Below are 26,307 nucleotides of genomic sequence, written 5' to 3'. Positions count from 1 at the left end.
TTCCGTGTTCAAAATTTCAGCGTGTTAATGACAGTTTTGGGGATACTGAAAAGTCCTTTCAGTTTTTTCCCCTAGACTTCCTACTTTCCAGGAACTGTTTTGGCCTTTTCTCATTCTCCTTTTTCTGGTTGAGAGTCGTCCCTCTCACTGCTATTGGGAACAGAAGAGCTGGCTACTGGTGTTACTCTAAAAGTCATCCTTCATTCCCACGCCGGAAGTTGCTCTTCTAGCCGTGAAAGAAGGACGGCGTGGTCTTCAGTTTGCTATGTCCACTAACAATATGTCCGACCCACGAAGGCCCAACAAAGTGCTGAGGTGAGCAGTCCAGCAAGTCATGGCAAGGCGTCTTTGGTTGTGGCCGTGGGTCTTGGCTAAGGTGGCCCAGGTGGGACTTGATCGCTCCTGATCCTTGAACATGTCGCAGGTATAAGCCTCCTCCGAGTGAGTGCAACCCGGCTTTGGACGACCCGACTCCGGACTACATGAATCTTCTTGGCATGATCTTCAGCATGTGCGGCCTCATGCTTAAGGTGGGCGGGGATGAACCTCCCTGAGTGTCTGTTGGTCCGCCTGAAACTGAGGTCTGGGGTGGGTTCAGAAAGAGGCGGTCCTCTGGCTGTGCTAGAGGTGGGGAAGGGGGTGAGGTCAGCGAGGGGCGGAGCTAGGGCGACGCCCCTAACGTAGGGGTAGTTGGGCTTGTACTTGACTTGTACAAGGCCTAGCGGGGTCTGAGGGTGGAGCCTAACTTAGGCAAGTTACAGACGACTTGTGGAAAAGAGGCCGGAAGGTCCTTAGCATGTGGGAATGTTAGAGCAGTCTGAGAGGATGCGGTAGGGTGAGAGGTGCAGGACACACATCAGCATCAGAAGCCTGCTGCTTCGAGTAGGCTCTGAAGGGTTAGTGTTGAGGTGCTTCCCCGGGAACAAGGTCCGAGCTGCAGTTAGAACCTAATATTTGAGGACCTTGGTGGTGAGAGCTCCTTGGCATACTTGTCACTGACCCGGTCTCCTCACCCACCTTTCTTCAGCTGAAGTGGTGTGCTTGGGTTGCTGTCTACTGCTCCTTTATCAGCTTTGCCAACTCGCGGAGCTCGGAGGACACTAAGCAGATGATGAGTAGCTTCATGTGAGGATGCTGTGTAAGGGGATGGGGTCCCATGCGTGCTCCCCAGCACTGACAGCTCTTTTCCATCTCAGGCTCTCTATCTCGGCCGTGGTGATGTCCTATCTGCAGAATCCTCAGCCCATGACGCCTCCCTGGTGATGCCACCTAGGAGGGTTGGACCCTGGACTCAGGCCCACCTTCTCCCTGGCCTAGCCTTTGGCTGCCTCCGCCCTCCCTCAGCTGCTGTCCTACACTTTCCTGAGTGTAGTCTCTGGGCTCCCAGCTGAATGGAAGGAAGTTGGCCCTTTCTCTGGGGCCCTGCTTCTGCCTTGACAAAGAGATAAACCTGCAGATCCCCCCCCCCCCCCCCGCCACTGTTATGAGAAACACTGTTCATGTTTCTATGTAGTCACTTGTTTTCTTATTGAAACCAGTTGATATAAAACTTTCCGCTCTGGTTGGCTTGTACTGTTGCTTCTTTTTTGTTCATGGGGTGCTCTGCCCAGTGAAGACTGCCCTGTGCTGGGGCCCCTGTATGAGCTTTTGAAAAAATGAGTTACTGTTAATATTTCACAAGCCTCATGTCTAGGGTTAGGCATCAGGGGCAAGAGAGTTCTTTCTACACTTGGGTGGTTGTTGGCCCTGATAACCTAACCAATCAAGGTTTTGGTCTTCTTTGTGTGTGTGTGTGTATTTGCTTATTTATTTTGAATTGCTATGTATGAAATTCAGGGCTTTATACAGGTTACACAAGTATTCTACAGAGGTATATTTCTGGGTTTTATTTGTGTATCCTTACAGTATTCTACAGAGGTATATTTCTGGGTTTTATTTGTGTATCCTTACATGGCCATGGCAGGCCTGGTATTCATATAGTCCTGCTTCAGCCTTCAACATGCTGACATCACAGCTATATATTAACATACTAAACCCTGGCCCTGAGTTTTCTTATTAGAGCAACAGAGCAATCACTAGACCAGCGGGAGTTGGGAAGGGTTCTCTCTCCCCTACAAGGCCCTCACAGCTCACAGGCAGCTCAGTCCAGACTGGGCTGGGTGCCTCATCTCTGGCATTCCAGTGGCAGTTTGTTTGAAGTCCCAGTCCTACAAGACAGATCAGAACTGTTTTCGACCCCAGCTTCTATCCACTCTAGGTCCCTCCAGGACACCAACCCTAAAGCGAGTTGGTACCCTAGAATCCCATCTACACTTTCATCCCTTAGGAAACATTGAAGTCCACTGGAAAAGCAGAATCCTTCGCTCACACTCATACAAAAGCATATCAAAAATCTTAGTGCTAAGGTCTCCTGCCAAAAGAGCCCTGGGTGGAATGGGGGTGGGGACAGATCCAGTACTTCCCTGTGCTCAGTCAGTCTACTGCCACAGGTCCTTGATGACCCAGGCCCTGCCCCCTTCCTCACCGATTGGCGGTTCGGGTTCTGGGGGCGGAGCATTCTCAGAGATTTAGCTAGGGTAGAGAAAGCCGCGGAAGCGGCGTCGCCGGAACCATGGGCACCGGGCCGCTCACCTCTGGTGTCCGTGCTGGTGGCGGGAACACCGGGTGGCTCTGGATGAGCTCCTGCAACCTAGGTTCGCCAGTCCTGCCTATTTCCTTTCTTTTTTGGTTGTTGCTGGCGGTGCCTGGCGCTCGGGCCGCGGGTTACAAGGTGAGCTGGGGCCCGCGGGCGGAAATGTATTTGGGCAGAGTTGAACTAGAGGTATGGGTGACACTGATCCATAGGAAACTGCTGTTGATCTGACGGTGTGGGCTAAGAGCATGCATTGGGTTTCTGAAAGGGTCTGGCGTGAGCCTGAAAACAAGGCTGCACGTGATTTTATTCGCCTCTCTGACTCCAAGTGGCCTGTTTGGACTTTGCATGCACTTTACTGTGGTTGGTCGGGTGACGAATGAGCAGCCACATGAACGCAGGACTCTTAAGTTTTGCACAGGTTGTGCTTGCATGGTTCTTCTTGTTGGTGACTGCACCCTTCCCCCCCCCCCCAAATCCATTTGGCATGGCTCAGCTGGAAAACCTATCTTGCAAATCTGACGACATCACCTGGCGCCCCTTCTTTTCTTTGCAGACGTTGACTAGGAGATGTGAGCTGGGCTGCCCATCCCTAGCTTCCCTTTCCCCCAGGATTCTCAGCTTCCTAGCTCCTTCCTGTGCAAGTCACTTCTCAGCACTGTGCCTCAGTGTCCTAGCCTGACAATTAGGGCTAATATTGCCCCGTATCTCAACGTGGTTGTCTGCTGTCTGCAAATGCTTAGCTAACCCCGGCAAAAGTTATCATCCTAAAGTATGTGATCTCTGCTCTATGAGGTTTGTGCAGAGTGGGAGTTGCATCTATAGAGTATATGGGTACTACATATACTCTATATAGTATAGAGTATAGAGTATATAGTATAGAGTATAGAGTATAGAGTATACTCTGTGTGTCCTTCCTGGGACAGATTATAGCTTTTTGACCTCTCTGCATCACTTCAAAGTTAAGGCCTGTGCTTGTACCATCTCCCTGCCTGTGTGTGATAGTGGAAGTCAAACCTATGGTCTTGAACATGCCAGGCAAGGGTTCTACCGCAGAGCCCCCAACCTGCCTGCCTCTAGAACTATCGGCTACTGACAGGGAATGTGTATGTTGGGGGGGTCTTTGTGCAGACATGTCCCCCAACGAAGCCAGGCATGCTCAATGTGCACCTGCTGCCTCATACACACGATGATGTAGGCTGGCTGAAGACAGTGGACCAATACTATTATGGCAGTGAGTAGAGAGGGGCGAGGACCCCTGTAATTTTTTCACAGATTTGGACATTGGGGTGGGAACAATGAGTTTTCTGGCCTCTGTAGCAATGCATATCTTCTAGTGGACTTTGACTTCCTGAACTTCATGCCCACAGTCCTGAGTGAGGTTCAGCATGCGTCTGTTCAGTACATCCTAGACTCAGTAGTCTCCTCTCTACTGGAGAAACCCGCCCGTCGCTTCATCTATGTGGAAATGGCTTTCTTCTCCCGTTGGTGGAAGCAGCAGACCAGTGCAACCCAGGACGCCGTACGGAACCTGGTGCGCCAGGGTGAGCCTGCCCCAAGAAGTGAAAAGAGGAAGCACAGCCCAGCTTGTACTTCTGCAAACCCAATCTCTCAGATTACTTATTTATTTACTTACTTTTGTGTGTGTGTGTGGGGGGGGGGTGGGGTGGGGGGGGGAGCAGTGTCTTCCTGGCCTGGAATTTGTTATTAGATTAGATTGGTCTTGAACTTGTGGAAATCCTCCTTCCTCCCTGTTTTCCTAGAGCTAAAACAAAAGGCTTGGACAACCAGGCATCTCTGAGATTTTTATTATATCATAGTGTACACACACTGTACCCATAGTTCTGCCCGCTTAGAATCTGTCTTCATGTAGAGAACCCTGTCTCACAAGGTCCCATCTCCAGTGGCTCCACAGGGAGGTCAGCCATGCAGATCTGAGCACACTGGTTTGGAAACTCACCTCTTCTTCAGGCTTCAGTATATAGCATACTATGGTCTGTTTTCCTAGCCTTGCCCACAGTGGGCCCCCCTTCTAACAGCTACCCTTCTCCCTCTGCCTTATTTGAACAGGGCGCCTGGAGTTTGTCAATGGTGGCTGGGTGATGAACGATGAGGCAGCCACCCACTATGGTGCGATTGTGGACCAGATGACACTTGGGCTACGCTTCCTGCAAGACACATTTGGTAGTGATGGAATTCCCCGTGTGGCCTGGCATATTGACCCTTTCGGCCACTCTCGAGAACAGGCCTCCCTGTTTGCCCAGGTGCCAACCACCCTGTTCTCTTTTGGACCTGCCCTTAACCTACTCTTACTCTCCCGTTAGCTACTCAAACCCTGCCCTTCTTTAGTAGTCCCTGGGACTAGACTGTGGCTTGCTGAGACACCACCTCTTGGGTGAAATTGACTCTTGTGAGTTGAGTTCAAGCCCTGACTGGTCTATATCCTAGGGCACCACAGGTTTAAACTGCTGTGTTGGTCCTTTGCCTTGACCAGGCCTTATCTGAATTTGGACTCCACTAGCCTGCTAGTGCTGAGGCAACTCTCTAAACCCAGTGACCGTTGGCAACTACTTCCTTTAAAAACAGCTTCATGTGCTGACCTCACCCACCTCAGACTGGGGACATAAGTAGGGAGGTGGATGTGGGTTGGGGTTTAACAGCTGCTTCTTTGTCCCTGTCCTTCTCAACCTTGGAAATAAACATTCAGGCTCCGTGGGACCTATGCCTGTAATGCCAGCAGGCTGGTGCAGGAGGTCTGTGAGGTAGAGATCAGTATGGTCTATACAATGAGATCCATTATCAAAAAAAAAAAAAAAAATCTAGGGCTGGAGAGATGGCTCAGCAGTTAAGAGCACTGACTGCTCTCCTAGAGGTCCTAAGTTCAATTCCCAGCACCCACATGGTGGCTCACAACCATCTATAATGGGATCCAATGCCCTCTTGTGTGTCTAAAGATAGCTACAGTGTACTTACATACATAAAATAAACATTTTTTTTCTTTTACAAAAAGAAAAAAATTTAGCTTTAAAAAAATTATTATTTGGGGCTGCTGAGATGGCTCAGCGGGTAAGAGCACTGACTCCTTTTCCAGAGGTCCTGAGTTCAAATCCCAGAAACCACATGGTGGCTCACAACTACATATAATGAGATCTGACACCCTCTACTGGTGTGTCTGAAGACAGATACAGTGTACTTATGTATAATAATAAATAAATATTTAAAAAAAATATTATTTAACATATATGGGTATTTTACCTGCATGTATGTCTGTGAACCACATATGTGCAGTGTCCATACAGGAGGTCTGTAGAATCCCCTGGCACCGAGGTAATGGTTGGTTGCAAGTCTCCATAGTGATGCTGGGTATTGAACTCTGGTCCTCTGAAAGAGCAGATAACGATCTTAACCACGGAGCCATCTTTCCAGCCCTGAAAACCATAGTTTTAGTTGTGCATACCTTCTCTGTGTGCTCTTGCCCGACTGGTCCTTCACTCGTCCTCTCTGTGCTATCAGATGGGCTTTGATGGCTTCTTCCTTGGGCGCATTGACTATCAAGATAAACTTAATCGGAAGAAAAAGCTGAGGATGGAGGAGCTGTGGAGAGCTAGTGACAGCTTGGAGCCCCCCGCTGCTGACCTCTTTACTGGTAAGAGGGTGGGAGCGTAAACCATACACAACCTCGAGCCCAGAAGAGTTCTGGTGTCCTGTTGTGATGTGCTGAGGTTATCTTAGGATTTTTAATGATGTTTGAGCAGGGCTCTGTGTGTTCCTTTTGTATCAGCCCTTTTGAATTTGGAAGTCTATCCTGGGTGGGATGTGACAGGCTCTGACCCCAGGACAGGTCTGGGGTGCTGAGTCTGGTTTTGTCTATAGGTGTGCTCCCCAATAATTACAACCCCCCGAAATACCTGTGCTGGGATGTGCTGTGTACAGACCCTCCTGTGGTGGATAATCCCCAGAGCCCTGAGTTCAATGCAAAAAAGTTGGTCAACTACTTCCTGAAGCTCGCTTCTTCCCAGGTAACATAGCTATCCAGATGACAGTCCAGAATCTGTAGGCACAGGCACTAGCCTGCCTTCCCCAAAGCCCAGGGGGATGCCTCCAAGGGACATGAGGGGCTGGAGAGACAGCTCAGTATTTAAGGGCACTTCCTGCTCAAGTGTGAGGGTCAGAGTTCAGAGCCCAGCACCCACCTAATAAGTCAGTCATTCTAACCACATGCTCCGGAATGAGAGTTATGTAGAGCTCTGGCTCCAGGAGACCTAGAGACAGGAGGATCATTGGGCACTGGATCTCAGCCTATGGAAGAAAACGCAAGTCCCAGATTCAAGGAGAGATTCTGCCCAAAGGGTGGGGAGAAGGCAGCTAGATCTCTGTGAGCTTGAAGCCAGCCGAGGACAACATAGTGAGACCCTGTCTCAAATCAAAACCAATAAACAAATCAAGGAAGTGGGCCAGTGAGATGGCTCAGTGGATAAAGGTGCTTGTGGCCAAGGTTGGCAGCCTGAGTTCAGTTTCCAGAACCCACATGGTGGAGCGAAGGCACTGACTCCGGTAAGCTCTTCTCCAACCTCCACGCTGGTCCAATAGCTATAGCTGGTGCATACTATAACATATGCACCATCCCCTCATAAATACACATTTAAAGGGAAGAGGAGGAGGAGGAAGAGGAAAATGATGAGAGAGGGTGGCTCAGTGCTTTGTAGCCTCATCTGAGTAAAGGACCCTTGGCAACTACTGGCTATTGTGTTGTTTTCAGAAAAAGATTTAAGTAATCCAAGCTGGCTTTGAACTTGCTATGTAGGTGAGGCTGGCTTTGAACTTCTGCTCCTCCTGCCTCCATTTGCTGAGAATCAGATGTGCACCACCATGCCTGGGGCTCAAAGCCAGGCCTTGATACATGCACTCTACTGACTGGGCTGCATCCCCAGCTCTTCACTGGTTATTTCTATATTTCCTTCTGCTCCTGTGTACCATGGTCCCCATACATTCTTGTGTGTGTATGTGTGTGAGTGCGTGTGTGTTTTCTTTGCTTGTATGCTTGTACTGGGGGCGGGGAGTCTAGCCTGAGGTCTTGAGCTTGCTAGGCTAGTACTTACACACAGAGCTCTGTCCCTAGGATGTGTATTTTCCAACACTTGGGCACAGGGACAGTCCAGGACCCCCTGGCCTGAGGACACTTGGGCACAGGGACAGTCTAGGACCCCCTGGCCTGAGGACACTTGGGCACAGGGACAGTCCAGGACACCCTGGCCTGAGGACACTTGGGCACAGGGACAGTCCAGGACACCCTGGCCTGAGGATTGCCTTTTCATCTACAGAAAGGGTTTTACCGAACCAACCACACCGTGATGACCATGGGCTCAGACTTCCATTATGAGAATGCCAACATGTGGTTCAAAAATATGGACAAGCTGATCCGCCTAGTCAACGCGCAGGTCAGTGTGACTCCGGTGTGTGACACTAAAATCAGTGCCTGAGATGGTTGAGTGACTAAGGAGAAATAGTCACGCATAACAGTCCAACCCAGTGCTAGGAATCCTAAAGATTGCTCTGAGTTGAAGGCCAGCCTGGGACAAACTGGGACACACACAGACATACACACACACACAGAGGCACACTCACTCAGCCATTTTTTTTTTTAAACAAAACACACAGTACACTTGTTTCTTCATCTCATCAGTTGAAAGGGAGCCTCTCACCATGAAGATGATGTCATTCATTGGCAGAGCTTGAACTTGGCACATTTAAGGTTCTGAGTCCATCTTCAGTACCACCTAAAAAGAAAAAGAAAAATCTACCTTTTGATAGTCTGACAGTGCTAAAAGAATCACTTCTGCCCTATAATGGCATACTTTTCCCTTAATTAGTTAATTAATTGTTTTTTGAGACAGGATCTCCTGTAACTCAGGCTGGCCTCTGCTTGCTATGTAGCTGGGGGTGACCTTGAACTCTTGCTAGGCTGTACCTGGAGGGGTAGGATTGCAGGACTGTTGAGGGTTAAACTCAGGCACTGTACAAGCCAGACAAGCCGCACACACCAGTCTCTCCCTGTAGTTCCAGCTATAGGAGAGGCTGAGGCAGGAGGATCACTTGGACTCAAAAATTCTAGGTCAGCCAGGGCAGCTGGGTAATACAGGGAGAGTGCCTCAATCAAAACATGTTAAAAAGAAAAAGAAAGGGCTGTGTAAGATAATAGGATTATCCCTGAAATCCTTTTAAGTGCAACAGTGTTTGGTCTTGGCCAAGACATATGCCCACTTTGACCATTGTTTTGCACTAAAAAAAGTGTCTTTACGAGCTGGAAAGAGGCTAAGAGGACTGGCTGCTCATTCAGAGGACCCACATGGCTGGGCAGTGGTGCCACACGCCTTTAATCCCAGCACTTGGGAGGCAGAGGCAGGTGAATTTCTGAGTTCGAGGCCAGCCTGGTCTACAGAGTAAGTTCCAGGACAGCCAGGGCTACACAGAGAAACCCTGTCTCAGAAAAACAAAACAAAACAAAAAAAGCTGCTCACAGCCATTTGTAACTCTAGTCCCATGGGTCAGAACCCATCCTTTTCTGGTCTTGGTGGCACCAGGCATGCATGTGGTGCATAGACACGCATGCAGGCAAAACATCTATATACATTAAATACACAAATAAGTCTTTTTTGTTTTTTTGTTTTTTTAGCGGGGGAAGGTTCAAGACAGGGTTTCTCTGTATAGCCCTGGCTGTCCTGGAACTCACTTTGTAGACCAGGCTGGCCTCGAACTCAGAAATCTGCCTGCCTCTGCCTCCCGAATGCTGGGATTAAAGGCGGGCGCCACCATGCCCAGCACAAATAAATCTTAAAAGCAACAACAACAACAAATGTACAGGACTCAACCTATTGGGTTCCTGTGGGCCCTGGGAAGGTACAGACCCTGAGGCTCACACACACCTTCCCCCAGCAGCAGGCAAACGGGAGCCTCGTCCACGTTCTCTACTCCACCCCCACGTGTTACCTCTGGGAGCTGAACAAGGCTAATCTCACCTGGTATTTGAACAGGGGACTGGGGAATTTGGGGTGGGACTGGCATGCACCATGGTTTGTGACTGCCCTCAATGTTCCCGGGCAGGACAGTGAAGGAGGACGACTTCTTTCCTTATGCCGATGGCCCCCACATGTTCTGGACTGGCTATTTTTCCAGCAGGCCAGCCCTCAAGCGCTATGAGCGCCTCAGCTACAACTTCCTGCAGGTGAGTGAACATGTGGGCATCCCAGCAACCCAGAGGAGCTGCTGCCCAACATGTCTCTTTCTCCTCAGGTGTGTAACCAGCTGGAAGCACTGGTGGGTCCCGAAGCCAACGTGGGACCCTATGGCTCGGGAGACAGCGCACCCCTTAGTAAGTGTCGTCTGTTGACCATGGATTGAATGGGGTGCGTGAGGGTAGGATTGAAGTTAGAACCCTGTTGGCTTGCACCAGACCTTTTGCCTGTTCTTGCTTGGTGGTGGGGCTCAGAGTTCTGTGCGAGACGGCATCCAACTTATGTTCTGTTGGCAGAGGAGGCAATGGCCGTGCTCCAGCACCACGACGCTGTCAGTGGTACTGCAAGGCAGAATGTTGTAAATGACTACGCGAGGCAGCTGGCAGCAGGCTGGGGACCCTGTGAGGTTTGAGGGGCTAGGCCTTGAACCTGGAGGGAGAGTGTTCCATAGGCACTTGTAGAGGTGGGGAGAAGGAGGAGGGCCATTCTTAGGAAAGAAGGGTGGCGCCTACGGGTGGGCGGAGTGTAGGTAGGAGAGGAGGAGCCTTGTTGGGGGAGCAAGACCAGGCTGCCTGGGGTGCAGACTTTAGTGCAGATCTTTTGGTGATCCTCGCCAGGTTCTCGTGAGCAACGCTCTGGCGCGACTCAGCCATTACAAACAGAACTTCTCATTCTGTCGTGAGCTCAACATTAGCATCTGCCCAGTCAGCCAGACTTCGGAGCGTGTGAGTCGCCAGGGCTGGGAGGCAAGTGGGATAGGGCCCCAGAAGATACCGTCTACAGGGATGCTTTCCTAGATGGGTGATATTGGAGGCCTGCTGTGACCATGCCTTTACTGCCATAGTTCCAGGTAACTCTTTACAACCCCCTGGGGCGAAAGGTGGATCAGATGGTTCGGCTGCCTGTCGATGAAGGCAACTTCATTGTGAAGGACCCTCATGATCAGAACATTTCCAGTAATGTGAGCCTGCACAATATATTCTCCCTTCTCCAGTGCATTTACCCCAGATCTTGTAGATATCTTCTTGAGTTTCTTCTTCCTCTGTGTGTCTTCTACCTCTGTTCCTTAATTGCAGCCTCCTGAGGAATAGCTCTTTCCCACAAGAGACAACCCTTGTAAGTGTCCCCCTTGGAGTTTCCCTTCCTTCCTTCCTTCCTTCCTTCCTTCCTTCCTTCCTTCCTTCCTTCCTTCCTTCCTTCCTTCCTTCCCCCTCCTCTTTCTTCCTTCAGATAGGTTTTTACTGTGTAGCCCAGGCTGGCCTCCAGTTTATGATCTTCCTGGAAGCCTTAACTCTCTGAGTGTTAAGACTGCAGGTTTGGGTCACCTCACTGTTTCCCCAGCAAATTTTCTGTTTATGGGATAGTTCCCTTTTCCAGGAGGCCTCCTTTCCTGAACCTCTGACCTCATCTCTTCCTCTGTTTCCTCTTTTCTCCCAGACTCCTACCTAGTCCCTGTCGCTGACTCCCCCTTCCTCTTTCTGTTTGCTTTCTTCCTGTTTCTTCTTCCTTGAACTAGGTATGGAATGTGCTAGGCAAATGCTCTTTTCCCCTCCCCTGTACACCTAGTTTTCTTCTTCCATCTATTCCTTGCCCTCTGAGGTTGATGCCTGCACACGACTTGTTTCCTAAGTGTCTTCCTGACTAGCATTCTCTTATTCAAGGTGGTGATGGTTCCTAGCTCTTACAGTGAGGCCTACCAATGGGAGCTGCTGTTCCCAGCCTCAGTGCCTGCCCTGGGCTTCAGCACCTACTCTGTGACCAAAATGAGTGACCATAACCACCAGGCCCACAACCTGCTGTCCAGGCCCAGGAAACACAAGTCCCATCGTGTCTTAGTCATTGAAAATAAGGTGAGACTCTCCTTGGATCCTTTTCCTTGCCTCGGTGACAAATGTAAAGTGTTATAAAATGACTTGGATTCTGGGTCAGTGGGTTCTGGGTCCTTGGTTTATGTTCATCTGTCCTGATTATGTGTTCTTTAGTGAGGAGGGTGACCTTTTGAGCCTCAGTTTTCTTTCTGGAGCAGCTGTGTAAATCTAGTATGAGATTGATAAGGTCAGAGCCCATGGTAGGTAGGTGTTGAAGGGTCAGGGAAGACTTCTTTGGTGAGGAGACAGTTGAAGGCTGGGAGTATACAGCAGTGATGGATACAGCAGTGATAGAGCCCTTACCTAGCATCTGGGAGACCCTGAGTTCAATCCTAGCACCTCAAAGAGCAGATACATCAGAAGCTGGGGTCTTAGGGTTTTTACTGCTGTGATAAAATACAATGACCAAACTGGGGAGGAAAGGGTTTATTTTGCTTACACTTCCAGGTAACAGCCCATTATTTGAGGGAAATCGGGACAGAAAGTCAAGCATGGCGGGATCTTTGAGGCAGGAGCTGATGCAGAGACCTATAGCCCTTTTATCTTATAGAGGCATTTTCTCAATTGAGGTTATTGGTCAAGCTTTGGAGCAGATGAAGTGTGTGATCAATTCTGGGTATCGTATTGGCCTCTGCTGCTGTGGGGTAGACTTGTTAAGCATAGAAGTAAGGGTTTCTGCAAAGGGCTGTTCGTCCGTCCTAGAGGGCCTGGTGTGTAGAGGAATGGCCAGGTAGAGGCTAAAGTGGACGGAAGCAGCTGTCCCAGTAGCGTTCACCGACTGGGTCGGGAACAACCCTGGCTGAGGTGAGGGGAGGTGATTCCAGGAAAGGCTGGAGGCGATGCTTGTTTACATCTGTGCTCCATTTCCCCACCCAGTACATACGGGCCACACTGGACTCTGGCACAGGGTTATTGATGAAGATTGAAAACTTGGAACAGAACCTCTCGCTCCCTGTGAGCCAAGGCTTCTTCTGGTGAGGAAGGGCGGCTATGTCAGGGCAGGCTGGGGGTGGGTATGGGGGGGGGGGTGCCAGGAGCTGAGGTCTCTCCCTGATGCTCATTTACTCTGGTTGCAGGTACAACGCCAGTGTTGGTGATGAGAAGAGTTCTCAGGCCTCTGGGGCTTACATCTTCAGACCCAATGTCGGTAAACCGATACCTGTGAGCCGCTGGGCTCAGATCAGTGTGGTCAAGGTCTGTGGCCAGGGACCATGAGTGGGTTCTGGGCGTTGGAGTGGCGATGTGGATTCTGGGGATTGGATGTGCCTCATGTAAGGTTCGGGTGGGAACTATTTCATCGTCTTTGTTATTTTAAATATTACAGTGTGTGTGTGTGTGTGTAAGTTAGAGGGCAGTTTGTTTGTGTGTGTGTGTGTAAGTTAGAGGACAGTTTGTGTGAATCTACCACATGGGTCCCTAGGATAGAATGCTGGTCATCAGCCTTGGCAGCAAGCACTTTTACCCACCGATCCATCTCTCTGGTCCCCAAGGGTTTTACTATGTAGCTCAGCCTGGCCTCAGAACTCTTCATCTTGCCTTAGCCTCCAGAATACCAGGGTTACGAGAGTGCATCACTATGCCTGGCTTTCCTTTTTCCTTTCCGTGTGGGAGTAAGACCGCAGGATCCCCCTGCTGATGGGTGAAAGTCACGTGTTTCTAGGAAGGGAGTTTATATCTCGGGATGTACTTTAGATCCCTTGCAAATGAATAAAGGCCTGAGTTCTATCTAGGTCCACACCAGCACAGCAGCACTTGGGTAGCTGAGGCAGGAGCATCTCAGGCTTGAGGCCAGCCTAGGGTGGGAGGGAGGAGCTGGTGAGGTGGCTCAGTGGGTAAAGGAGCTTTCCACCAAGGCTGACCAGCTGGGTTCAGTCTCTAGAATGCACGGGGTAGAGAGGAGAACCAGTTCCTGCAAGCTGTCCTTTGATCTCAGCGTGTATCCTACACACACAACACAACACAACATAACACAACACACCGAATAGAAAGCCGTGAGAACATCCCATTGAGTCCGTCTGAAGTGGATGTTGGTGGAATCACCTTCATGTGGCATTTTTCAACATGGCTGACACCAGTCCCCACTGTGTGCCCACAGACAGCCTTGGTGCAGGAGATACACCAGAATTTTTCAGCCTGGTGTTCCCAAGTGATTCGCCTGTACAAAGGACAGCGCCATTTGGAGCTGGAGTGGACGGTGGGACCAATCCCAGTGAGGTAAGTGTCGCGAGCTTCTCTGCAGTGGGGAGCACGCACAGGGTGGTGCTTAGGGGAACTCACAGGGTTTCTTTTCCGTTGAGTGCAGAGATGACTGGGGGAAGGAAGTCATCAGCCGCTTTGACACCCCGATGAAAACCAAGGGACAGTTCTTCACGGACAGCAACGGCCGGGAAATCCTGAAAAGGAGGTGGGAAGAGGGCACTGTGGTGGAGTCTATGGTGTGTTGGGGATTTGGTGATGGTATGAGGATGGAGAGGAAGCAGGAGCCCAGATCTGATCACATCCCACCTCTTCCCAGGGATGATTATCGACCCACCTGGACATTGAATCAGACTGAACCGGTGGCTGGAAATTACTATCCTGTCAACACTCGAATTTACATCACGGTACCTGCCCTGCCACTGCCTCAGACTAGGAAGCATCTCCTAGATTCCTGGGGCAGGATGGCCGCCCAGGAGGGCCCTACACTCTCATTCACCTTTACACCTAGGACGGGCAAATGCAGCTGACCGTGTTGACTGACCGCTCCCAGGGGGGCAGCAGTCTGCAGGATGGCTCGTTGGAGCTCATGGTGAGAGGGGAGCCCCATCTGAGCTGAGTTTCTCCCATAGGGTCCACTCAGACCCAGACAAGCTTGAAGGCTATTTGTTGGTACCCATTTTCTGTTTGTGGCCTTGGTCCCACCCTCTTTCCTTTCCCTGCCTTTCTTGGGTTGGGGTTAAGGGCCTGCATCAATATGCCTGGCTTTGGAATTACATTTCTAGGTTCCACTCTCCTTCCTCTTATCCAGTCCCTGTTCAGGCCTTGTCCTGGGACAATTCTCTTGTTTGGCATGCAGTCTTTTCTTTGTCCTGGGCTCTTGTCAATTGGGCCTCACCTCTGCTGGCGTCTCCTACCAGCCACTGACCCTAATCGTCATTGTTTACTCAGTCTTCAGTTTCTGTTGAAATCACTGCAAGCCTGGATCCAATTACTGAACCCAGATCACTTGCTAGTTCCTCACTCTCTGCTGGCCGCCCCTCCTCCCAGGTGCACCGTCGGCTGTTGGTAGATGATGGTCGCGGAGTGTCGGAACCCTTGATGGAGACAGATCCCGGGGATAAGGTTCGAGGACGCCACCTTGTGCTTTTGAGTTCTGTCAGTGATGCTGCTGCAAGACACCGACTGCTGGCGGAACAAGAAGTCCTGGCCCCTCAGGTGGTGCTGTCTCTGGGTGGTAGCAGTCCCTATCACTCCCGGGCGGCACCAAAAACGCAGGTGAGGGGCAGTGAGGCGGGCAGAAAGGGAGAACCCGAGTGACGCCTTCTAAGCCCCTCTGTGAGAGTGAAGTGCTTCTCCTTAGTGTAAGCCTTACCCCTTCAGGAGTGAGCTCTTCCCTGTTGTAAGAAACAGCTTCCGTCCTCCTCAAAGCCCCTTCCCGTTCCGCTTCGTTTCCTTCAAGTCAGCACTGATTGTTCTTTCCATAGTTTTCCGGACTTCGCCAGGAACTACCTCCACAGGTACATCTGCTCACCCTGGCCCGCTGGGGTCCAAAGATGCTGCTGCTGCGCTTGGAGCACCAGTTTGCTCTTAAAGAAGATTCGGGTCGCAACCTGAGCTCCCCTGTAACCTTGAACGTGCAGGTGAGGGGCTGTTGAGCTGAGAAACTGACAGGATACAGACAGGCCAGAACTGGGCTTGTCTGCTCAGCTGGGTTCGTTCATTTCCTGCAGAACCTGTTCCAGACCTTCACTATCATCTACCTGCAGGAGACCACACTGGCAGCCAACCAGCCCCTGTCCAGGGCTTCCAGGCTCAAGTGGATGCCAAATACTGGTGAAGACCTGGCAGGCACTGTGTCTGGGGCTGGCAGCAGAGGGTGGGACAGAGGTTTACAGTGAGCAGTGCGTCCAGCAAGCCAGCAATGCACCTGCAGTTTGAGGCTTGGGATTTTGTCTCCAGCATGAGTTCATCTCCATCAGTGTCTGGTTCAAAGATGGCGTCTATTGCCTTTGGGGATTTGAGAGCAGTAGCGAAGAGTTTGAGAGGGTTTTGGGAATCTTAGGTGGTACTCAGGCATAGGGAAGTAGTTTAAAGGTCTGGGTGTGAGAGCCTGGGCACAGTTGTAAGGTGGGTATGTATGGTTGTGTCAAGGCCTGAGTTCTCTTCTGTCAATCACCAGGTCCCACCTCCTACCCTGAGCCTTCCAAGTTGGACCCTACCTCAGTCACACTGAAGCCTATGGAAATACGTACCTTCCTGGCCTCCGTTCAATGGCAAGAACACAGGCCTGCCTGAAGGAGGGGCAGGCCTCCCCTTCTCTTGCTGTAACCACTCACAAAAATCATTAAAAAGCTCCTACTGAGACTCAGGTCACCCAGTGCATTGTCTTTTCAGGAGGGGACACAGACTGTGAGATGTAGGAAGATCAGCACATCCTAGCTCAGCCCTGACCCCAGGCCCTGGTGAGAGGTTACCTCCCCACTGGAATCACCACATGTTCTTCCCCATCTTACTCATCCCTTCCCTCTCTTCCCACTTTCATCCTTTGTCCACACAGGCCTTCACATGGCTGGCCAGCGCTCATGTGGCCATATAAGAAGCACGGAGGATAGGCCTGTGCAGGACATGGTATCAGAAAACCTGTTGCACCCTGGGTCTTTCCTAACCCAGCCTTTGAGTCAGATCTAGGCTAGGAATCTGGGAGGTTGAGGAGGAGGTGGTGAAAGAGAAGCAGGTCCCAGCCTTAGGTCCCTCACAGACAGGGGAGGCTCCCATCCCTCTTCCTGTGAGATTAGCCCCTGGCTCATACCTTGGAGGCAGTGCATCGTGCTTTCTGGGATTTTAGTGTGTTCTGATGTCTGTTTAGATACTGAGTCTGGAAAGATGGCTCTGATTAGGAACATAAACTGTGTTCTTCCAGAGGGTTTGAGGTTAGCTTCCAGCACCTGCGGTAGGTGGCTCATCAGCCGTAACACCAGCCCTCGAGGGATCCCACACCAGTGGCCTTTATTGTCCTTGGTCACCTTCACTCACGTGCACACACCCACACATGAAATGACCAAAAAAAAAAAAAAAAAACCACACCTAAAAGGGTTTTTTCCAATACATTCCAACCACAGTTTCCCTCCCTCCATTCCTCCTAGCCTCCTCCATTCCCTCTCTTCCCCCACCCCCCAACAGATCTATTCCTCTTCTGTTTCCCCTCAGCAAGGGAAGACCTCCCGGGAATATCCACCACACACAGCATAACAAGCTATGATAAATCTAGGCACAAACCCTCACATCAAGGCTGGATGAGGCAACCCAGAGGAGGAAAAGGGTCTCAAGAGAAGATGAAAGAGTCAGAGACACCCCCACTTCCACAGTCAGGAGTTCCACAGAAACACCAAGCTAACAACCAACACATATGCAGAGGGCTATGGTAGACCCATGCAGGGGCGATGGAGCTGCTGTGTAATCCAGCACTTACTGTGTAGTCAGTGAGACCTTGCTTCTCTCTCAAGTAAATAAATAAACGAACACAATAAGGACTTGGTGTTTTAGCTTCTGTCTGTAATCCCAGCACGAGAGAGGGTGAGTAGGATCGCTGTTTCAGTCGGGGTTCTCTAGAGGAACAGAATTTATAGAGTGAATCTATATAGAATGTGTGTGTGTGTGTGTAGACACACACACAAAATCCCTGTCTGTTGTCTTTGCCCCCCTGGACTCAGCTGACAATCCCTGGGGGCAGGGAGGGTTACATGGCAAAACCTGGCAGGGAGAACCAGAGAAGTTCCCTGCTTTGGAGATTATTTGCTGTGATACTGCAAAGTCATCAAATGTAGATCCCAGAACATCTCCATTTTGTCTGGCAGGTACAAGAAGCAAGACCGTCTCACCCCAAAGAGCTTTCAAGTTATCTAGTTGAGGCTAGCGCAGAATGCACTGTTTATTTTAGGCTAGCCTTGGACTTGGAATTCTCTCTCCTTATTCTTGCTGGAATTACAGGCATGTACTCACTATAAGCAGGGTGTGGTAGCACAGACCTTTAGTTTTAGCACTTAGGAGGCAGGGACAGACTGCCTCGTGTAGTGAGACTCTTGTCTCAACAAAACAAGACAAAGTCTCACTCTAGAGTCTAGAAGGGGAGCCAGCCAGGGTGGACTGGAAAGAGAAGCCAAAGCTGTGTGTCTGCTGTGCTGAGCCCCATTCTCTCAGATGCTTTGGGGAAATGATTTTCCAGAGGGGGGTGGTGGTGAAGTGGCCCAGGGGTCATTTGGACGGTGACTTGGGACAGTTGCCATCATTCATGGGGCTCTCCATGAATGTGCTTCTCCAGAATCAAAAAAATACTTTTTGAAATTTGTGTATGTGCATGGACGTGTGTGTCTGCTCATGCCCCACGGTGTACATGAGGGGGTCATTTATCGCCTCTGTGGATATCAGGTTTGTGGGTATGCACCTTCACCCACTGAAACATCTTATTGGCCCTGTTGTTGTTTTGAGACGGATTTGCATATCCCAGGATGGCCTCAGATTCGCTACATAGCTAGGAAGGGTTCTCCTTCCTGCATCTCATGCAGACTGGAAATGTTTTCAGGGTTTTCCATGACAGGAAGACTGATCATGGATGGTCAAGGTGGAGAAGGTCATGGTGGTGGTACAGGCCTTTAATTCCAGCACTCAGGAGACAGAGGCAAGTGGATCTCTCAGTTCTAGGCCAGCCTGGTCTGCAGAGTGAGCTTGAGATGTCAGGGCTCCAACAAATTTCCTTTGCTGAGTGTAGTCTCACAGGCCATTGTTAGATGCCATGAAATTCCAAGGCTCCTTTGGAAGCTGAGATCATCATAAGCCATTCAGACTAACTAAACTGTAGAGGTGAGTTGGCTCTCTGACCCAGCGGCATTTATGAGTACAGGTCCTGTACTGTGTCACACGATGACCTCTTTTGTGCCTGAGCTGGGTGGCCTTGCGCATCAAATCAGATCTACCGAGAAGCCCGAGGCCAAGCTCTAGGAAGCTGATAGCATGGGATGTTCAGGTTCCATGCTCTGATGGTTACTGCAGGTCCAAACAGACATGGGACTTGTGCTGGCTGACTCATTGTGAGTCAGCTCTATTCTTATCTGCTGCAAGTCCAGTATATCTCCTGAGAATTTCTTTCTCTAGAAACAAAAGTGCTTTGCCCTGCATTGCAGGTGGATCACTTTGATTTGATATCTTTTAAAGTAAAAAAAAAAACCTTTGAGACTAGAGATGTATAAAATAAAGGGTTCATGGTAAAAGGGCCTCTTCTGGGACACCTACCTCCTCAAGCAACCAACACGAACAGTTAGCAGCTAGGGAAATGTCCCCTAGACTTAAGGTGTGCATGTGGTTTGAATAAGACTGGCCACCATAGGCCCATATTTGGATGGCTGGTACCTAGTTGGTGTAACTGTTTGGGAAAAATTAGGACCAGTGGCGTGTGTCACTGGGCTGGCCTGACATTTCAGAAGCCCACAGCAGGCAGGCCCAGTGCCTGCTTCTTTGGCTGAGGACCAATGCTCAGCTGCTTTTTCACAGTACCGGGCCTGCGTGCCACCATGCTCCCCGCCATGGTGATCATGGACTCATCCCTCTGAAACTACAAGCAAGAGAATTAAATGTTTTCTTTTATAAGCTGCTTTGATCATGGCGTCTCTTTACACCAATAGAACAGTTACTAAGACAGTGTATGATTGGATGAAATGATGAAGTTGCTCTGGCTTTCAGTAAACACAATGGCATATTTTAATTGACCAAGAAAATGGAGCAGGCAGTGGTAGTATGCAAGTTGTTTCAAAATTGTTAATGCAAAAAAAACCCCAAAAAAACAAAAAAACAAAACTTATTTATAGACTCCTTCGTTTCATAAAAAGCTGGGGGCCTGCCTCAGCTGTTTGTCAACAGGGTTCCCCCAAGAGGAGATAAAGGGTCAGTGAGGGGAAGGAGGGAGTCAGGTTTGATGGTTGAGGGAATCTTCTGGCTCTGATTGACCAGCGATCTGGTTGCTTCTTTTTTTTTTTTTTTTAAAAGATTTATTTATTTTTATTATATATAAGTACACTGTAGCTGTCTTCAGACACTCCAGAAGAGGGAGTCAGATCTCATTATGGATGGTTGTGAGCCACCATGTGGTTGCTGGGATTTGAACTTCAGACCTTCGGAAGAGCAGTCGGGTGCTCTTACCCACTGAGCCATCTCACCAGCTCCTTTTTTTTTTTTTTTTTTTTTAAAAGTATGGTCTTTCCCGCCGACTTGACCAGCAAGAATGACGCTGCAACAGGATCCTTCTGCACACTTTTATTGGGAGAGCTTGATTGTAGAGGCGAATAGACCCCGAGCCCAGAACTGGTGCTGCTTTATAGAGGCCTAGGAGAGGCGTGTCTCACGCCTGGATTGGTTGTGCTTCGTTGATGCTTACCACCTCATTTGCATGCCTACATCTGATTGGTTAATTTCTCTCTCATCTGATTGGTTAACTTCTCTCTCATCTGATTGGTTAACTTCTCTCTCATCTGATTGGTTAATTTTGGTTAATTCTCAAAACCTCATCTTGGCAAAAAAAACTTTACTGCCTATGTATGCGTGGTGGCCAGCAGAAGCCTGTGCCACTCTGCAAGGGACATGTGGCTTCCCACAGTATGGGCCGGGCATTGGTGGTGCACACCTTTAATCCCAGCACTTGGGAGGCAGAGGCAGGTGGATCTCTATGACTTTGAGCTCAGCCAGGTCTACAGTATTTGTTCCAGGATAGCCAAGGCTACACAGAGAAACCCTACCTCAACAACAACAAGTATATAAAAATGAACATTTTTTTGCACAAACCAGTGTTTGAACCCGTTTCCTTAGGCATGAACTCAACCACTGAGCTGTGTCTCCAGTTTCCAAACATCTCGTACTCGTGTAAAAGTTGTGTATCTCTTACCAGTAATGCTTAACACCAAAGGTGCTTGAAGATTTCTTCCAGGTTTTGTTTTTTGTGGTTATTTGTTGGGGGTTGGTGAGTTAAGATTTTATTTTTTAAGTTCTGTGTGGAGTGGTTTGGGTTCGCAGGAGTGCTGGGCCACAAGAAGTCGGGTACCTTGGAGACGGAGTTGCAAGAGGTTAGCTGTGGGCTGCTGTAGCCCTGCCGTGGGTCTTTGAAAGAACACTGGACGGTCCTAACCACTGATCTGAGCTGTCTCCTGCTTCTTTGTTTATACAGGCTTCACAGAACAAAAACAGACTAATGATTATCCAAGAAGTACAGATTATCTGTGTGATGTTTCACTGCATGTCCAGGCTTACAAGTTCATTTACAATTAGAAAATAGAAACAGACAGATTTTATTTATTTTTATTTTTTAAGATTTATTTATTTATTATATGTAAGTACACTATAGCTGTTTTCAGACACTCCAGAAGAGGGCAGCAGATTTTGTTACGGATGGTTGTGAGCCACCATGTGGTTGCTGGGATTTGAACTTGGGACCTTCGGAAGAGCAGTCGGCACTCTTAACCACTGAGCCATCTTGCCAGCCCAATTTTATTTTTATTATCAGCCCTATAACTCCAATTTAGACAATCTAAAGAATGTCTCCTCCAGGGTAGAGAGATGGTTCCGTGGTTAAGAGCACTTTCTGCTCTTCCAGAGGATCCAGGTTCAATTTCCAGCACCCACATGACATCTTACAGCTGCCTCGAACTCTTGTTCCAACTCCCTCACACATGCAGGCAAACAAAACACCAATGTATATAAAAATTAAAGCTGGGTGTAGTGGCGCATACCTATAATCCCAGCACTTGGGAGGCAGATGCAGGTGGATTTCTGAGTTCAAGGCCAGCCTGGTCTACAGAGTGAGTTCCAGGACAGCCAGGGCTGTACAGAGAAACCCTATATAAAAAAACCAAATAAATAAATAAAATTAAAAAAAAAAAAAAAAGAATGTCTACTCCAAAGTAAACACATTTACTATATGACAACCTGCTTTTAGGTTGGCAGTGCTTGCAGAATGAAAGCACAGGAAATATCTGAACCAGTCTCTCTTTTTTTTTTTTAATTTATTTATTATATGTAAGCACACTGTAGCTGTCTTCAGACACTCCAGAAGAGGGAGTCAGATCTCATTACGGATGGTTGTGAGCCACCATGTGGTTGCTGGGATTTGAATTCCAGACCTTCGGAAGAGCAGCTGGGTGCTCTTACCGACTGAGCCATCTCACCAGCCCTGAACCAGTCTCTTAATGAATAGCAAACACTAGTGCCTAACTCCCTTGCTGTATTGCTTATTACCTATTCTATAAAGCAGGAAAAGTTTATTGTAGTCAATCTACCTAACTCACTGAGTTTTCCTCCAGAGAGCTCTAAGCACAGAGTAAAAAGAGGCCTTGAATCTGTAACCTGTTCTCCTGGCCAGCCAGAGACTGTCAGTTGTCTCTATTTATCCTGAACCAATTATACCATTTGCTCAGGGCAGAGACCCCATACCTGGAGTAATGGCCTCATTTAGTTATGTGTTTATCTGTGCTAATGATTTCCAGGACATTGGAAGACTTCCAAATAGGGCAAGGGAAAGTTAATTTTAGGATTTTCTAGGCTGGAAAGATGGCTCAGTGGTTAAGAGCATTGACTGTTCTTCCAGAGGACCAGGGTTCAATTCCCAGCAACCACATGGTGGCTCATAACCATCTGTAATGTGATCTGGTGCCCTCTTCTGGCGTGTAGGCGTACATGCATACAGAACATTGTATATATAATAAATAAGTCTTTTAAAAAAATTAAGATTTTCCTAAAATGACTTAAACATAATCTTCTCAGGAAAGGACACAAAAGGAATCATAATCAGAAAGTCCCCAGGAACGCTGCACACAGAGACCAAAACCCCAAAGTGAGAGGATGACAGCCATTGTAGTATTGCTAGAACTGTGTCAGAGCTGTGCTGGCTTCATAACTTTTGCTGTTTCCAATGGATGTGGCTGTGCCAATGAAAATAATTTTAGGGGCTGGTGAGATGGCTCAGTGGGTAAGAGCACCGGACTGTTCTTCCAAAGGTCCGGAGTTCAAATCCCAGCAACCACATGGTGGCTCACAACCATCCGTAACGAGATCTGACTCCCTCTTCTGGAGTGTCTGAAGACAACTACAGTGTACTTACATATAATAAATAAATAAATCTAAAAAAAAAAAAAGAGAAAATAATTTTAAATAAAATTCCATTCATTTTCGTGCAAATGAATATAGGGAGCACACTGAGCAGCAGCCGGGAGAACCCACAGTTGAATGAGATGAAATGAATGAGGAAATCACTTGAACCCAGGTCTTCTGGAAGAGCTGCAAGCACTTGGTGGTTAGTTTCAACAACTCAACACCAACCAGGTATCTGTGACGAAGGAGCCTCAATTGAGGAATTCCCTTCATCAAAGTGTCCTATAGGACACTTTCTTGATTCACGTGGGGGGGAGGGGCCAGCTCATTGTGATAGAGGTGTCACCCCTGACAGGTGGCTCTAGATTGTTTAAGAAAGTAAGCTGACCAATGGAGGAGCTAGAGAAAGTACCCAAGGAGCTGAAGGGATCTGCAACCCTATTGTTGGAACAACATGATGAACTAACCAGTACCCCGGAGCTCTTGACTCTAGCTGCATATGTATCGAAAGATGGCCTAGTCGGCCATCACTGGAAAGAGAGGCCCATTGGACTTGCAAACATTATATGCCCGAGTACAGGGGAACGCCAGGGCCAAAAAGGGGGAGTGGGTGGGTAGGGGAGTGGGGGGGTTGGGTATGGGGGACTTTTGGGATAGCATTGGAAATGTAAACGAGGAAAATACCTAATAAATAATTTAAAAAAGAAAAGAAAGTAAGCTGAGCAAGCCAGTAAACACAATTTCCTCTGTGAGTCGATTCAATTCCCCAAGTTCCTTTCTTGAGCTGTGACCCTGGACGTCCCTCAGTGATGGACTGTGACTGGGAAGTATTCTGGATAGTTCTGTCAACCTGACACAAGCTAAAGAGGCACTGAGGAGGAGGGAACCTCAATTAAGAAAATGCCTCCTGCAGGTTGGTGGTGGCACAGGTCTTTAACCCCAGCATTCAGGAGGCAGAGGCAGGTGGATCTCTGTGGGCTAGAGGCAAGCCTGGTCTACAAAGTGAGTTTGTTTTTGTGAGTCACCAGGTGGTTTCTGGGACTTGAACTCAGGACCTTCCGAAGAGCAGTCAGTGCTCTTAACCGCTGAGCAATCTCTCTAAGCCCCAAAGTGAGTTTGAAGGCAGCAAGGGCTACATAGAGAGACCCTTTCTGAAAAAACAAACAAACAAACAAACAAACAAACAAACAAAAAACAAAAACCAGAAAAGAAAGAGAAAAGGCCTCTGTAAGATTGGGCCAGCCTGTGAAGAATTGAGTTGGAATTTTGATGGGGATTGCATTGAATCTGTAGATTGCTTTTGGCTAGATAGCCATTTTTACTATATTAATCCTGCCAATCCATGAGCATGGGAGATCTTTCCATCTTTTTTTTTTTTTTTAATTTATTTATTATATGTAAGTACACTGTAGCTATCTTCAGACACTCCAGAAGAGGGAGTCAGATCTTGTTACAGATGGTTGTGAGCCACCATGTGGTTGCTGGGATTTGAACTCCAGACCTTTGGAAGAGCAGTCGGGTGCTCTTACCCACTGAGCCATCTCACCAGCCCTCTTTCCATCTTTTGAGATCTTTTTTGATTTCTTTCTTCAGAGACTTGAAGTTCTTATCATACAGATATTTTCACTTCCTTAGTTAGAGTCACACCAAGGTATTTTGTATTATTGGTGACTATTTTGAAGGGTGTTGTTTCCCTGATTTCTTTCCCAGCCTGTTTATCCTTTGTGTAGAGAAAGGCCACTGATTTGTTTGAGGTTTTTTTTTTTTTTTTTTTTTTCCGAGACAGGGTTTTTCTGTATAGCTCTGGCTGTCCTGGAATTCACTCTGTAGACCAGGCTGGCCTTGAACTCAGAAATCCACATGCCTCTGCCTCCCGAGTGCTGGGATCAAAGATGTGTGCCACCACGCCTGGCCTTGAGTTAATTTTATATCACTGAAGTTGTTTATGAGGTTTAGGAGTTCTCTGCTGGAATTTTTGGGGTCACTTAAATATACTGTCATATCATCTGCAAATAATGATATTTTGACTTTTTCCTTTTCAATTTGTATTCCTTTGATCTCCTTTTGTCTAATTGCTCTGGCTAGGACTTCAAGTACTATATTGAATAGGTAGGAAGAAAGTGGGCAGCCTTGTCTAGTCCATGATTTTAGTGGGATTGCTTCAAGTTTCTCTCCATTTAGTTTGATGTTTGGTTTGCTGTATGTACTGGCTAGTTTTGTGTCAACTTGACACAGGCTGGAGTTATCACAGAGAAAGGAGCTTCAGTTGGGGAAATGCCTCCACAAGATACAGCTGTAAGGCATTTTCTCAATTAGTGATCAAGGGGGGAGGTTCCCTTATGGGTGGTGCCATCTCTGGGCTGGTAGTCTTGGTTCTATAAGAGAGCAGGCTGAGCAAGCCAGGGGAAGCAAGCCAGTAAGTAACATCCCTCCATGGCCTTTGCATCAGCTCCTGCTTTCTGACCTGCTTGAGTTCCAGTTCTGACTTCCTTTGGTGATGAACAGCAGTATGGAAGTGTAAGCTGAATAAACCCTTTCCTCCCCAACTGCTTCTTGGTCATGATGTTTGTGCAGGAATAGAAACCCTGACTAAGACACTGTATATTGCTTTTATTATGTTTAGATATGGGCCTTGAATTCCTGATCTTTCCAATACTTTTATCATGAATGGGTGTTGGATTTTGGCAAATGCTTTCTCAGCATCTAATGAGATGGTCATGTGGTTTTTGTCTTTGAGTTTGTTTATATAGTGGATTACGTTGATGGATTTCTGTATATTGAACCATCCCTGCATCCCTGGAATGAAGCCTACTTGATCATGATGGATGATTGGTTTGATGTGTTCTTGGATTCGGTTTGTGAGAATTTTATTGAGTATTTTTGCATCGATATTCATAAGGGAAATTGGTCTGAAAAGGACAATTTGCAAATTCATTTGGAATAACAAAAAAACCTAGGATAGCAAAAACTATTCTCAACAATAAAAGAACCTCTGGTGGAATCACCATCCCTGACCTCAAGCCATCCGACAGAGTAATTGTAATAAAAACTGCATGGTCCTGGTACAGTGACAGACAGGTAGATCAATGGAATAGAATTGAAGACCCAGAAATGAACCCCACACCTATGGTCACTTGATCTTTGACAAAGGAGCTAAAACCATCCAGTGGAAAGAAGACAGCGTTTTCAACAAATGGTTCAACTGGCGGTTAGCATGTAGAATGCGAATTGATCCATTCTTATCTCCTTG

At 48.3% G+C, this 26,307-nt stretch overlaps 2 protein-coding genes across 3 annotated transcripts; both read left to right on the top strand.

The window, feature by feature from the left end:
• Positions 1 to 9: 9 nt before the first annotated feature.
• Wdr83os (WD repeat domain 83 opposite strand) lies at positions 10 to 1,572 on the top strand. Of its 2 annotated transcripts, XM_021169547.3 has the most exons (4): positions 10 to 315; positions 425 to 530; positions 1,028 to 1,125; positions 1,197 to 1,572. In XM_021169547.3, the coding sequence occupies exons 1-4, from the start codon at positions 266 to 268 to the stop codon at positions 1,261 to 1,263; spliced, it is 321 nt and encodes a 106-aa protein (XP_021025206.1). In that variant the 5' UTR covers positions 10 to 265; the 3' UTR covers positions 1,264 to 1,572. The 2 variants fall into 2 exon arrangements, with proteins under 2 accessions (XP_021025206.1, XP_021025205.1); XM_021169546.3 differs by lacking the exon at positions 1,028 to 1,125.
• A 998-nt stretch (positions 1,573 to 2,570) lies between these two features.
• On the top strand, positions 2,571 to 16,295 carry Man2b1 (mannosidase alpha class 2B member 1). The gene is made up of 24 exons (XM_021169890.2): positions 2,571 to 2,770; positions 3,764 to 3,866; positions 4,003 to 4,176; positions 4,703 to 4,896; positions 6,146 to 6,278; positions 6,506 to 6,651; positions 7,954 to 8,070; positions 9,569 to 9,651; positions 9,734 to 9,854; positions 9,923 to 10,001; positions 10,161 to 10,270; positions 10,482 to 10,589; positions 10,709 to 10,825; positions 11,526 to 11,714; positions 12,609 to 12,706; positions 12,809 to 12,926; positions 13,828 to 13,946; positions 14,035 to 14,136; positions 14,248 to 14,335; positions 14,440 to 14,520; positions 14,979 to 15,206; positions 15,416 to 15,571; positions 15,662 to 15,764; positions 16,111 to 16,295. The coding sequence occupies exons 1-24, from the start codon at positions 2,612 to 2,614 to the stop codon at positions 16,224 to 16,226; spliced, it is 3,042 nt and encodes a 1,013-aa protein (XP_021025549.1). The 5' UTR covers positions 2,571 to 2,611; the 3' UTR covers positions 16,227 to 16,295.
• Positions 16,296 to 26,307: the final 10,012 nt, after the last annotated feature.

This window comes from Mus caroli, unplaced genomic scaffold, assembly GCF_978045245.1.
Source record: "Mus caroli unplaced genomic scaffold, Mus_caroli_1 scaffold_10, whole genome shotgun sequence".
In the NCBI taxonomy this organism is placed as follows: Eukaryota; Metazoa; Chordata; class Mammalia; order Rodentia; family Muridae; genus Mus; species Mus caroli.
Note: the sequence above shows the minus strand (reverse complement) of the source record. Positions and strands in the feature narration are given on the sequence as shown.

Bases quoted from the DNA above. Each gene is read 5' to 3' on its own strand.
- Wdr83os (XM_021169546.3), top strand. From the start codon at position 266: ATGTCCACTAACAATATGTCCGACCCACGAAGGCCCAACAAAGTGCTG. The intron at 316-424 runs GTGAGCAGTCCA...AACATGTCGCAG, and splicing joins AGGCCCAACAAAGTGCTGAG to GTATAAGCCTCCTCCGAGTG. The intron at 531-1,196 runs GTGGGCGGGGAT...TTTCCATCTCAG, and splicing joins TGTGCGGCCTCATGCTTAAG to GCTCTCTATCTCGGCCGTGG.
- Man2b1 (XM_021169890.2), top strand. From the start codon at position 2,612: ATGGGCACCGGGCCGCTCACCTCTGGTGTCCGTGCTGGTGGCGGGAAC. The intron at 6,652-7,953 runs GTAACATAGCTA...TTTCATCTACAG, and splicing joins TGAAGCTCGCTTCTTCCCAG to AAAGGGTTTTACCGAACCAA. The intron at 14,336-14,439 runs GTACCTGCCCTG...CTTTACACCTAG, and splicing joins ACACTCGAATTTACATCACG to GACGGGCAAATGCAGCTGAC.